The 12,420-nt window shown below is 42.9% G+C and overlaps 1 protein-coding gene across 1 annotated transcript; it reads right to left on the reverse strand.

Annotated features, from left to right (window-relative positions):
• Nucleotides 1-6,343: 6,343 nt before the first annotated feature.
• LOC147580079 (olfactory receptor 6E1-like) lies at nucleotides 6,344-7,369 on the reverse strand. Its single transcript, XM_086708471.1, has one exon. The coding sequence runs from the start codon at nucleotides 7,322-7,324 to the stop codon at nucleotides 6,395-6,397; it is 930 nt and encodes a 309-aa protein (XP_086564597.1). The 5' UTR covers nucleotides 7,325-7,369; the 3' UTR covers nucleotides 6,344-6,394.
• Between the last annotated feature and the right edge of the window lie 5,051 nt (nucleotides 7,370-12,420).

Consider the following 12,420-nt stretch of genomic DNA (forward strand, 5'->3'; position numbering starts at 1 on the left):
TAGAGGTGGGTGTTTGAGGAAAGAAAAAGGAGTGAGACCTGTCTTAGATGGATGTCCAGGAAAGGCAAGCCTAAGGAAGTATGAGTGCAGCCCACACTGGAAGGCAGAGCTTGGAGTTATCCAGGTGACTGGCTGGGACATTTCCAGGCAAAGACAAGATGGTATTTCAAGACCATGATTTGGCAAAGGGGTGGTGTTTTTGAAGCACAGAAAGAAGGCCAGTGAGTCACGAAGACAATGTTAGTGATTTGGGATTTGGCTGGAGAGTTGTGCTGGGTTCCAGATTTGCAGAGCCTTGAGAGCCTCGTGTGGTAAGGAGGATGGTGCATTCCAAGTGCAACTGGAAGCTATTGGAAGGTGTTCAGCAGAGAAGGGACACGATCTTGTTTATGTTTTAAAAAGACATCATTCTGGGCACCTGGGTGGCTCAGTCGGTTAAGCGGCCTCAGGTCATGATCTCACGGTTTTTGAGTTCGAGCCCCACGTCGGGCTCTGTGCTGACAGCTCAGAGCCTGGAGCCTGTTTCAGATTATGTGTCTCCCTCTCTCTGACCCTCCCCTTCATGCTCTGTCTCTCTCTGTCTCAAAAATAAATAAACGTTAAAAAATTAAAAAAAAAAATTTTAAAGGCATCATTCAGGATGCCTGGGTGGCTCAGTTGGTTAAGCGTCCAACTTTGGTTCAGGTCATGAACTTGAGGTTCAGGGGTTTGAGCCCCGTGTCGGGCTCTGTGCTGACAGCTTAGAGCCTGGAGCCTGTTTCTGATTCTGTGTGTGTGTCTCTCTCTGCCCCTCTCCTGCTCGTGCTCTGTCTCTCTCTGTCTTTCATTACTAAATAAACATTAAAAAAAGTTTAAAAAGGCATCACTCTGGCAGATAGTAGAAAGAAGAAATTGGAACAGGCAAGAGGAAAAGGAAAGTGGATCAGGGGATTTATTGCAGGGTGGGGGGGGGAATCACATAGGAAAATTGTCATCACTTTTGATGAAGAGTCAATAGAGTAGGAGAAAAAATAGGGGCAGGCAAATGTGGATTGAGGGTATGAGAAAAGGAAGTGTGGCCAGGGTATAAAACGTTGGAAATGACCAGGCCTGGCGAGGCAGGCAGAGGCAGAGCACAGAAAGGGGATCCTTGAGGAAGGGAGTGGTTGGTGGTTCGAATCGACTGCAGCCAGTAGATATCTGGGAAGTCTGTCTGCAGGTGGCAAACATTTTTGGCTAGCTTGTAGTTGAGGAGTGTGAATATAGTTCCTGGAGAGGTTGGGGAACAGACTGGCAGAAACTAAGTAGAAAAACACGTCCTCAATGGATGGAAGAATAGGCATGTTCTCAGGATCAGGATTGAGGCACTGAATAGAAGGCCAGGATCCAATTCCCAGGACTGGGCACAAGAGCCTTTGTTTCAGAAACAGGGCAAAAGCTTAGTCACTATAAAAGGAGCACCAGGGTGAATGTGGACTACCAGGAAGTGAGGCTGAGGCTGTGTCCCACAATGCTGGCCTGAATCTTTCCCAAATCTCCCTGCCTGCAGCCAGGATTGTCCCAGAACTTGGAGGGAAGGGTCAAATGAGGAAAGGACAGGTTTTGTCAAAAGGGAACCACCACTGAGACCACTTAAGAGTTGTCACACTGGGATTCTGCTGTCTCCATTTTGCCTACCTTGTCTTCTTTTAGCCATTGCTTTGTTACCTTAAATTCCATTCAGTCAAAGATTCATTGAACACTCACCTTGTGTTAGGTGCCATGGGGAACCCAACAATGAAGATGACATGGTCCCTGCTCTATAGGAGCCCAAGATGGAGTATTCTGTCTAGGTGATTATTATACAGGTGGATTGCATTGTAGCCTCTTGGAGATTCCATAGAGATTATGTTTGCTCCCAGCTACCAGAATAGCGACAGAAGTAATGCGGTCTCTGTGTTGTTAGAGAAGTTTGTGACATTCAGTGGGACATCAGATAGCATATTTACTTGGTGTCACAGATTGGTCTTACATACTTCTTGTGATAGGCAGCCTCTGAGATGGCCCCAGGGTCTGCACCCTATCGTATTCATGTCCCTGTGTAATCCTCTCCCCTTGTGTGTGGCTGGAACTGGTGACCAGCTCCTAATGAATAGAACACAGGAAAAGAGATAAGATGTCACTTCTGAGAATGTTCCAAAGATTCTGTGGTTTCCATCTTCTATGCCCTCTCTTGGTCTCTTGATTGTTCTGAGGGCAGCCAGCTGCCTTGTTTTGAACTGCCTTGCGGAGAAGCCCCTGTGTCAAGGAATTGATGTCTCTAGACAACAGCCAGCAAGGACTTGAGGCCTGTCAGCAGCCACATGAGGGGACTTGGAAACAGATCTTCTCCCAGATGGAGCCTTGAGATGGCTGTCATTTTAGCTTATGCCTTGGTTATAGCCTTGTGAGAGATCCTGAGCCAGAGGCACCAGTTGAGTCATGTCCTGATTCCTACCTCAGAAACTGTGAGCTAATAAAGGCTTGTTGTTTTAAGGTGCTAAGTTTTTGGATAGTATGTTACACAACAATGGATAATGAATACTGTTCTCTTCAGGATTCTAGCTTTTATTTTTGAGGTGTCATAGTGGGGTACTCAATGCACGATGAGCTGAGTACAGATATCCTACTTCCTGTGCCTTTGGTCTTAAGCTCTCTGCTGATGATAGCTACTTTGAACTTTCTTTATACTCTAAATCTTGAGCTTAGTTTACTCATTAATGATTATCATATAAAGTCTTAGAGAGTAGTATTTGTTACTCTGGATTTGAATATAGAGATTTCATCGTCCAAGTGGTTAGTGATGGGCTTACAAATACTAACATCACAATTTCTTCTCAGCTCTATGACAATTCTGCTTTTTGGATAGCTTTTGTGCTATAAACTAAACAATGAGAATGAGAAATAGACAAGTAGACAATTCCATTGCCACCGGAAACTGTTACGAAGAGTTCCTTGTCTCATGGGGTGCCTGGGTGGCTTGGTCGGTTGAGTGCCCAACTTCAGCTCAGACCATGATCTCACAGTTTGTTAGTTGGTTAGTTCATGAGTTCGAGCCCCGCCTGCTTCAGATCTTGTGTCCCCTTCTGTCTCTGCCCCTCCCCGACTGGTGCTCTCTATTTCAAAAAACCGACCAACCAACCAACAATCTAACGTTAAAAAAAAAAAAAAAAAAAAAAGAGTCCTTGTCCTAGTCAACATGCTTATCCCAAGTTTGCTGTGTCCACAATACAGTTGCCTAAGACAGGACCAACTCTGAACCTCCTAAGCCAGCTTTTCTCCTTACTGCTTTGTTTCTGTGATAACATCTTTTGGATTACCTAGACTCAATATCCGGGGCTCTCCTTTAATTCTGTTTTTTCCTGTGATCGCTTTTCCTCTTTAGTACCCAAGCCCTAGCAGGTTCTGCCTGTGCAACATCTCTTGCATATTTTTTTCTTGTTGCATTGCCATGTATACTACTCAAGTTACCTCTTGTTTGAAGTATTTCTGTTATCTTTTTAACTTTTTATTAAATTTCAAACATATACAAAAGTAGAGAGGTTATATAATGAATCTCCATATAATCATTACCTAACTTTGACAATAACTAAGTCATGTCCATTCTTGTTTCACCTACACACCCCCCCAGTTTCCCCTTTCCCATACTATTGTGAAACAAATCTCAGACATCATGTCATTTCATCTGTATGTTTCAGTAAATATTAAAGCCATAGTACTCTTTAAAATGTAAATATAACACCATTACTACTTTTTAATTTTTTTTGGCTTCAGGAGTAGAATTTAGTGATTCATCACTTATGTGTAACAACGAGTGCTCACCATAACAACTGCCCTCCTTAATACCCATCAACCATTTACCCCAATCCTCCGCCCACCCCCCTCCATCAACCTTCAGTTGATGTTCTCTTTTGTTCTCTTTTGTTAAGAGTGTCCTATGGTTTGTTTTCCTCTCTTTCTCTTTTTTTTTTTTTTACCTTCCCACATGTTCATCTGTTTTTTTTTTTCCTTTAAATTCCATATATGACTGAAATCATATGGTATCTGTCTTTCTCTGACTGACTTACATGGCTTAGCATAATATACTCCAGCTCCACTATTACTTTTAAAAATGAAAAATACGTCAATCATCAAAAGGATTATTATTTTAATTTGAATTGTCCTATTACTATGGTTGCCCATCTTGCCTTATTTTTTTTTTTTTTTAAATTTTTTTTTCAACGTTTATTTATTTTTGGGACAGAGAGAGACAGAGCATGAACGGGGGAGGGGCAGAGAGAGAGGGAGACACAGAATTGGAAACAGGCTCCAGGCTCTGAGCCATCAGCCCAGAGCCTGACGCGGGGCTCGAACCCACGGACCGCGAGATCGTGACCTGGCTGAAGTCGGACGCTTAACCGACTGCGCCACCCAGGCGCCCCCCATCTTGCCTTATTTATTGGCTCTTTGGGTTTGCTTTTCTGTGAAGTATCTATGCATATCCTTTGCTCTTTATCTATTGGGTGGTTTGTCTTTGTATATTATGAATAATAACCCCCTATTAGTAATATGCATTTTCCATCTACCCCGCCTTCCTACATACCCATTCAAACAATTCTTCCTACAGTTCTCTTTCCCTTGACCGGTGGATGGGATTCAGGATATGTATGATGAATTTTCTGGCCACTCATATTATTTTAGAAGTTCTCCATTCGCTATAAGTCCAAAGAATTGGGTTATTACGTTGCCCAATTCTATGTAATTGTTAAAATTCTGAACACCACTGAAAGTGAAAAGGTACTCCTTGCTCCACTTAAGGCCTCTTTCAGGTGGGAAATCTTCAGAGGGAAAAGGTGTGTGCTGTTGGCTTCATCTGCCTTAACTCTGTATGCCCACCTCCCCCTTGCCTGTGTTTTCCACCCCTGCCCTCTTCCAGGGATATGGGACAGGGGGGTGGTGGCAAGTAGGGGATGGAGAACCTAGAGGAAACGGAAGGTGATACGGACAAAGACAGTAGTGGTGGTGGTGGTTAGAAGTGGTGGGGTGCTGTGTATATTTTGAAGGCATAATCTACAGAATTAGCCAATGGATTGGCTATCTGATATAAGAGAAAGAGGGAGAGTCAAAGATAAAATAGTTTTGCTCGATCTGGAATCTCTATTTTTCTTACTGTGGTAGAATACATGGAACATAAAATTGACCATTTTGACCATTTTAAAGTATACGGCTCAGCGGCATTCACAGTGCTGTGCAATCATCAGCACTACCCCTCTCAGACCCTTTTCATCATCTGAAACCAAAACTCTGCATTCATTAAACAATACGTCATTCCCACCCCCACCTCTAGCTCCTGGTTCCCACCAGTCTACTTTCTGTCTCCATGATTCTGACTACTCTAGATACCTCACATAAATGACATCATCCAATATTTGTACTTTTGTGTCTGGCTTCTTTCACTTAGCAGAATGTCTTCAAGATTCATCCATTTTGGAGCATGTGTCACAATTTCCTTCCTGTTCAAGGCAGAATAATACCCCATTGTATGTTTATAGCACATTTTGTTTATCCTTTTATTTATCAGCAGACATTTGAGTTGTCCCCATATTTGTGGTTAGTGTGAATAATGCTGCTATAAATGTGAATGTACAAATATCTCTTTGAGTCCCTGCTTTTGGTCCTTTTACGTATATACCCAGGCTGGATTGTATAGTAAATCTATGTTTATTTTTGAGAAAGTGCCCTAGAGTTTTCCACAGTGGCTGCACCATTTTCGGTTCCCACCAGCAATGCACAAGAGACAGGAAGACTGAGGCTCAGAGAAGTAACCAACCAGTAGGGTAGGAGAGCTGTTATCGATAGGAATGAGGAATTTCTATCAATTTTAATAAAAAGAAACATAAGAAGTTTGTGTACAAAATAATAAGCAATTGGGCTTAGTCCTCTGTTGAGTTCTTGCTGATGTATTACTGTGAGAGGAGCACAAGTGTGAAATGAGGGCAGTGCTAACAGAGAACTGTTAGCACCCTCTCCTCTGAGGGTGTTGGAGCAACAGACCCCAAAGAACCAGTTAGGGTGCAAGTACTTATTGAGTATTTATATGGTCAATGACAACGGTTGGTGCTTGAGGCTTGTGGTGAATTACAGAGCTGGGACCTGCTCCCAAAGAGCTCTTTGTATTCTGTTGGGAAGCCAGGCAGACACAGATGGAATGAAGAGAATAATTCAAATCTGATCATTAATAAAAATGCTTTGGGGATCTAGAGAGCTTATGAGGTTATGCTGAGTTGCATAGTGACTGGCACCCCAGAAACATGGCAGCAGAGAATTTTCTAAGTAGGAAAGTCTCCATTTCTGGCAGGGTCCTGAATCGTGTTAGCCTTCCTGGGAATATTAGTTTCAGCCTCTTAATTCCACAGGTTTATAAGAAGAGCTTGTTTACCTGCTCCTTAAACACCTGCTTCACCTGCTTGTTCCGCAGGGTGTAGATGAAGGGATTGAGCATCGGGGTCACCACGGTGTTGAGCAAGGCCACCACCTTGTTCCTGTCCTCCCCTTCATTTCCCTTGCCTGACCGGATGTACATGAAGATGCAGCTGCCATAGAAGAGAGACACAACAATGATGTGGGAGGAGCAGGTTGAGAAGGCTTTCTGCCTCTCCTTGGCCGAGGGGATGCGCAGTATGGTGTGGAGGATGTGGCTGTAGCAGGTGGCTGTCACGGACAGAGTGCCCAGCAAACTGAGGTTGGCCACAATAAAACCCAGAAGTTCTATCAGACTCGTGTCTGCACATATGAGTTCCAGGAGTGGAAAGTTGTCACAAAAGAAATGGTTAATGACATTGGGGCCACAAAATGGCTGCTGAAGTATGATGGAACTTGGAAAGACAATGAAAAGGAATCCTGCCATCCATGAACAAAGAACCAGCTGTATACAGACCCTTCTGCTCATGATGGTTGCATAACGTAAGGGGTTACATATGGCCACATACCTGTCAAAGGACATCACTGCCAGAAGGAAGAACTCTGTGGTGCCCAGGAAGAAATAGAGGAAACTTTGTAGGAAACAGCCTGGGAGAGAGATGGTCTTGTATCCAGTCAGGATGTTGGTCAGCATCTTGGGGAAGATGACTGAGGTGAACCAGATCTCCAGGACAGCAAAGTTGCGGAGGAAGTAGTACATGGGGGTGTGGAGGCGCCTGTCCACGAGGGTGATGCCCACGATGAGGAGATTCCCCAGCAGAGTGAGGAGGTAGGTCAGGAGCAGCCCCAGGAAGATGAGCATCTGCAACTCACAGGCATCTGAGAGTCCCAGCAGGACAAACTCGGTGACAGTGGTGTGGTTCCTCATGGCTCCTCTGACCTCTGCTGAGGGTGGCCAATCAGAAGTGTGCAGCATCAGGAGGAAGGATGCTCTGGTGACCCAAGGACACTTGGAACTGAAAGGAAAGAGGGATTCAGAGCTGAAGGAGTCCTTTAATTCTTTGATCTCTGAGTCCCTTTGTCTCCCTCCTCAGGCTGGTTGTCCAGATCTCATGGAGTTAGCATCAAGTCACACATACTTTGACCTAACGTAAATCAATTTTGGGGGAGTCCTTGGGAAAAGTTTTCCCATTTCTCTGTTTCTATTAGGAAACTCCGTATTAAACTCCTTTCATTCTTTTCTCATATTCATCCCACCGCTACAGGGGGTCTCTCAAGTGTATTAAAATGTATGCCACTGCAAATCCTGTACCCGATGTATCACAGACCTTGATAGAAAGCATTGGTGGAATACTTACCCTATAGCTTGTTACAGAAGGCATTGAAGTTAGAGATGGTGGTTGCACCTGAGCTCCATCATTCACCAACAAGTCTGGGACCGTTATCTACCTAACCAAAACTGTTTCCTTGGTGGGAACAGTAAGAGCACCTTTGTAAAAAGTTCTCCCACAACTTAAATAAATAATGCATTTCCAACACTTAGCACAAGGTTAGCCACAGAGCACAAGGCATAGCTCACATAATGTTAGGTATGTTCATTTCCTCCTTTGTGACTGAAACTCTAGTGGGATGATAATAAGAGGAAATCAGAGTAAAATTGGAGAAAAGATACCGTGACTTGGGCAATATGTACTGAAACAAACTGTTTAAAAAATACAAAGATATTATCAGCTCATTATGGAAAGCTTAGGAAACATAGAAAATCCATAGGAAACGGAGCAAAAATTTCACATGTAGCCCCACAGAGACATTTTTATTCAGATTTTGATTTACTTCTATTGTATTTTTTCCATTCTTAGTGTTTAATAACAGTGTTTATTGCTTTACATACCATGCTCATAGATTATGTATTTTGTACCTCTTTCCTTCTGACATATTAGTGTCACATTATTATAAACATTTGGTTAATCTATTATTTGGCTGATACTTTTCAAGGGATGCATGTGCTATGAAACTATATACTATGATACATAGTGTGGGAGAGAGCATATATTCGCAGATGAGGCATCACGCTTAATTTTTTTGGATAATATCCTAATAATGATAACAAAGAATCGTAACAATTAACAGTGATATTCAAGATTGTTCATCAGTCAATTTCAATTTTGGAGAGTATATATCTTTGTTTTAAGCGATTGTCACTTCTCTGTTTTACATTACTTAATATTGTCCTTAGAGATCTGGATACAGAACTACACAAGCTTGTCATTGGTTGTTCTTCACAGAAATGACAGGTTGAGGCGAGCTTCTGTAGGGAGGAGGTGACTCCATCCAAGACAGGAGCAGGACCTAATGTGATCAGATTGCATCAGAAAAGTGATAACATACCACATTATAGCTATGTGACATATGTATTTTCATGGAGAAGGACTGGATGAGAACCTGGGAAAAGGAACATGATTGCCAATCAGGATGGGAGGATCGTGGGTGATTTTTTCTTTCCTCTTTTAATTATTGTAATGTTTGCTTATGAAATAACAAGTTCAAACTCATGAGAGGAACCAGCACCGTCAGCCCATTTGTGTTAAGAGTTGGGCAGAACGTTTCAGGAGAGACAAAGGGGAAACAAATGGCTGTCCATGAAAATGGTAAACAAAAGCTTTAGAGATTCTGGGACTCATGAGCTGGACCTGGGTCAGGATAGTGAGAATGATGAAAAGAATCAAAGAGGTCAGCTGGGCAGTAGCCTGCCTGTGGCACCTTAAACACGTGACAGGTTTCTGGGCAGGGTGTCCAGAGCAGTCGGATTCCCCTTCCCCCATTCCAAAAATTGCACCCATGCAGGTTACCTCACTAGCTGCCAGGTGAGGTGTTCTGTTGTCTTCAAGGCAGTTGTGAAGATGGAGACTCCTGGTTTTCATAGGAAGCTCCTGGCTCTGCAATGTTGCCCAAGGACTATGTTTCTTGGGGGATCCACCAGGGATTCAAAATGAAGGAAGCTCCAGAGCTGTAACATGGTCGGAAGGTCATGGACATAGGCGGGCCCTGTCCTCTTTGTACCGCACGTGTCCCAAACCTCCATGTTTCCAACAACCAGTCTTCCTTAAGAAATGCTCCGTGACTCCTTGGTCACCAACATCCCCAGATAGCTCATCTCTGGGCGTTCCCCAGAACTTCTGGAGTCACCAGTTTTTCAGGAAGTTTCTGTTGCTTCTGCCACATCATAGCTTCTCTGCTGGACCACTTTCCTGGGGAAATGGATGTAGAAACATAATCAATTATTCACCCATCTCTCCTAAACTAAGGCAGAGACAGACATCAATGTTGAGACTCATATGACTCATCTTCAATTGGGCTCAAGAGGCTTCTAGGCAGAATGGTACATGCCCTTCCAGGGGCATGGTGCCCATAGAGGATTCTGGGGTAACCTATTAGTGGCAGACTCCTTGTCTCTGTGGAGCTGGCATCGGGCCTGGGCTGCCTGAGGTTCTGTTTGGTCTCCATGGAACTCAGAGATATACAGGGTACACAGCTCAAACTTAGCCGGTCTAGAGTGTCTCCCTCTTCTCTTGTAGGATGGAGCTGTGCTTCCCCTGAGATTCATTACCATCCGTGGTAATAGGGACCTGAGGAGGTCCCTTACCTCTAACTTTCTTCAACTTTAAGAGTGAGAGTTTCCTTTGTTCTGGCTGAGAAACTCAAAACTCCTAATGAAGTTTAATGATAACAAAGAAGTGCAATTATGAAAATACTCAACAAATATTTGTTGAGTGCTTATTGTGTGGCAAGTACTGGTCTACACACCAGCGATGTATAGGCAGAGTCTTGTGGGGACCAAAGACATTAAGCAATCACACTAATAATTACTATTGTGACTAGTGTTCTGAAGGAGAATTCATAGGATAGAATAGAATAGGTAGGATAGAATTTAGTGATTCATCACTTACATCTAACACCCAGGGCTCATCCCAACATGTGCCCTCATTCATGCCCATCACCCATTTAGCCCATCCTCTCCCCCAACTCCCCTCCAGCAATCCTGTTTGTTTTCTATATTTAAGAGTCTCTCATGGTTTGCCTCCCTTTCTGTTTTTATCTTATTTCCTCCCCCCTCCTTTCCTGTATGTTCATGTTTTGTTTCTTACCTGTTTGCTTGCTGGGTTTTTTGTTCAAAAATTTTTTTAAGTTTATTTATTTATTTACGTACTTTATTTATTTATTTATTGTGTGTGTGTGTGTGTGTGTGTGTGTGTGTGTGTGTGTTTGTGTGTGTGAGGGAGAGAGAGAGAGAGTGAGAGAGAGAGAGATAGCATGCACTCGCACACGTGAGCGAGGAAGGAGCAGAAAGAGGTGAGAGAATCCTAAGCAGGCACCAATCAGGGTTCAATCTCACGAACTGTGAGATTATGACCTGAACCTAAATCAAGAGTCAAACTCTTAACTGACTGAGCCCCCAGGCACCCCCAACTGTTTGTTTCCTAAATTCCACATATGCATGAAATCATGTATTCCTCTTTCTCTGACTGACTTATTTTGCTTAACATAATACACTCTAGTCCATCATGCAATGGACTTTTGGGCTCTTTCCATAATTTGGCTATTTGAGATAGTGCTGCTACAAACATTGGGGTACATGTGCCCCTTCGATTCACCACTCCTGTGTCCTTTGGATAATTTCCTAGTAGTGCAATTTCTGGGTCATAGGGTAGTTCTCTTTTTTATTTTTTGAGGAACCTCCATACTGTTTTCCTCAGTGGCTGCACCAGTTTGCAATCCTACCAACAGAGCTAAAGTGTTCCCCTTTGTCTGCATCCTTTCCAACATCTGTTGTTTCATGAGTTAATTTGATCCATTCTGACAGGGATGAGGTAGTATCTCACTGTGGTTTTGATTTGTATTTCCCTGATGATGTGATGTTGAGTATCTTTTCATGTGTCTGTTAGGAATCCGGATGTCTTCTTTGGAAAAGTGTCTATTCATGTCTTCTGCCCCTTTCTTCGCTGGATTATTTGTTTTTTGGGTTTTGAGTTTGATAAGTTCTTTATAGATTTTGGATACCAACCCTTTATCCAAAATGTCGTTTGCAAAGATCTTCTTCCATTGCGTTGGGTGACTTTTAGTTTTGTGGGTTGTTTCCTTTGTTGTGCAGAAGGTTTTTACCTTGATGAAGTCCCAGTAGTTCATGCTTGCTTTTGTTTCACTTGCCTCCAGAAAAATGTCTCGTAAGAAGTTGCGGTGGCCGAAGCCAAAGAGGTTGCCACTTGTTTTCTTCTCTAGGATTTTGATGGTTTCCTGTCTTACATTTAGGTCTTTCATCCATTTCAGATTTATTTTTGTGTATTTTTTCAATTCATGAGCATGGAATGTTTTTCCATTTGTGTCTTCTCCAGATCTTTCAGAAGCTTTCTATAGTTTTCAGCATACAGATCTTTTATCTCTTTCGTTAGGTTTATTCCAAGGTATCTTATGGTTTTTGATGCAAGTGTAAATGGGGTCGATTCCTGGATTTCTCTTTGTGCTGCTTCATATTGGTGTATAGAAATGCAACCGATTTCTGTATGTTGGTTTTATATCCTGCGACTTTGCTGAATTCATGGGTCAGTTCTAGCAGACTTTTGGTGGAGTCTTTTGGATTTTCCACATAGATTATCATGTAGTCTGCGAAGAGTGAAAGTTTGACTTCTTCCTTGCATATTTGTATGCCTTTTATTTCTTTTTGTTGTCTGATTGCTGAGGCTAGGGCTTCCAACACTATATTGAACAACAGTGGTGAGAGTGGACATCCCTGTCGTGTTCCTGATCTTAGGGGGAAAGTGCTCAGGTTTTCCCTGTTGAGGATGATATCAGCTGTGGGTCTTTCATATATGGCCTTTTATAAAATTAATTAATTAATTAATTAATAATGTTTATTTTTTTGAGAGAGAGACAGAGACAGAGGGTGAGCGGGGAGGGGCAGAGAGAGAAGGAGACACAAAATCTGAAGCAAGCTCCAGGCTCTGAGCCATTAGCACAGAGCCCGACGGG

This window comes from Puma concolor, chromosome B3 (genome assembly GCF_028749965.1).
Source record: "Puma concolor isolate L17-30 chromosome B3, mPumCon1.1.hap2, whole genome shotgun sequence".
NCBI lineage: Eukaryota > Metazoa > Chordata > Mammalia > Carnivora > Felidae > Puma > Puma concolor.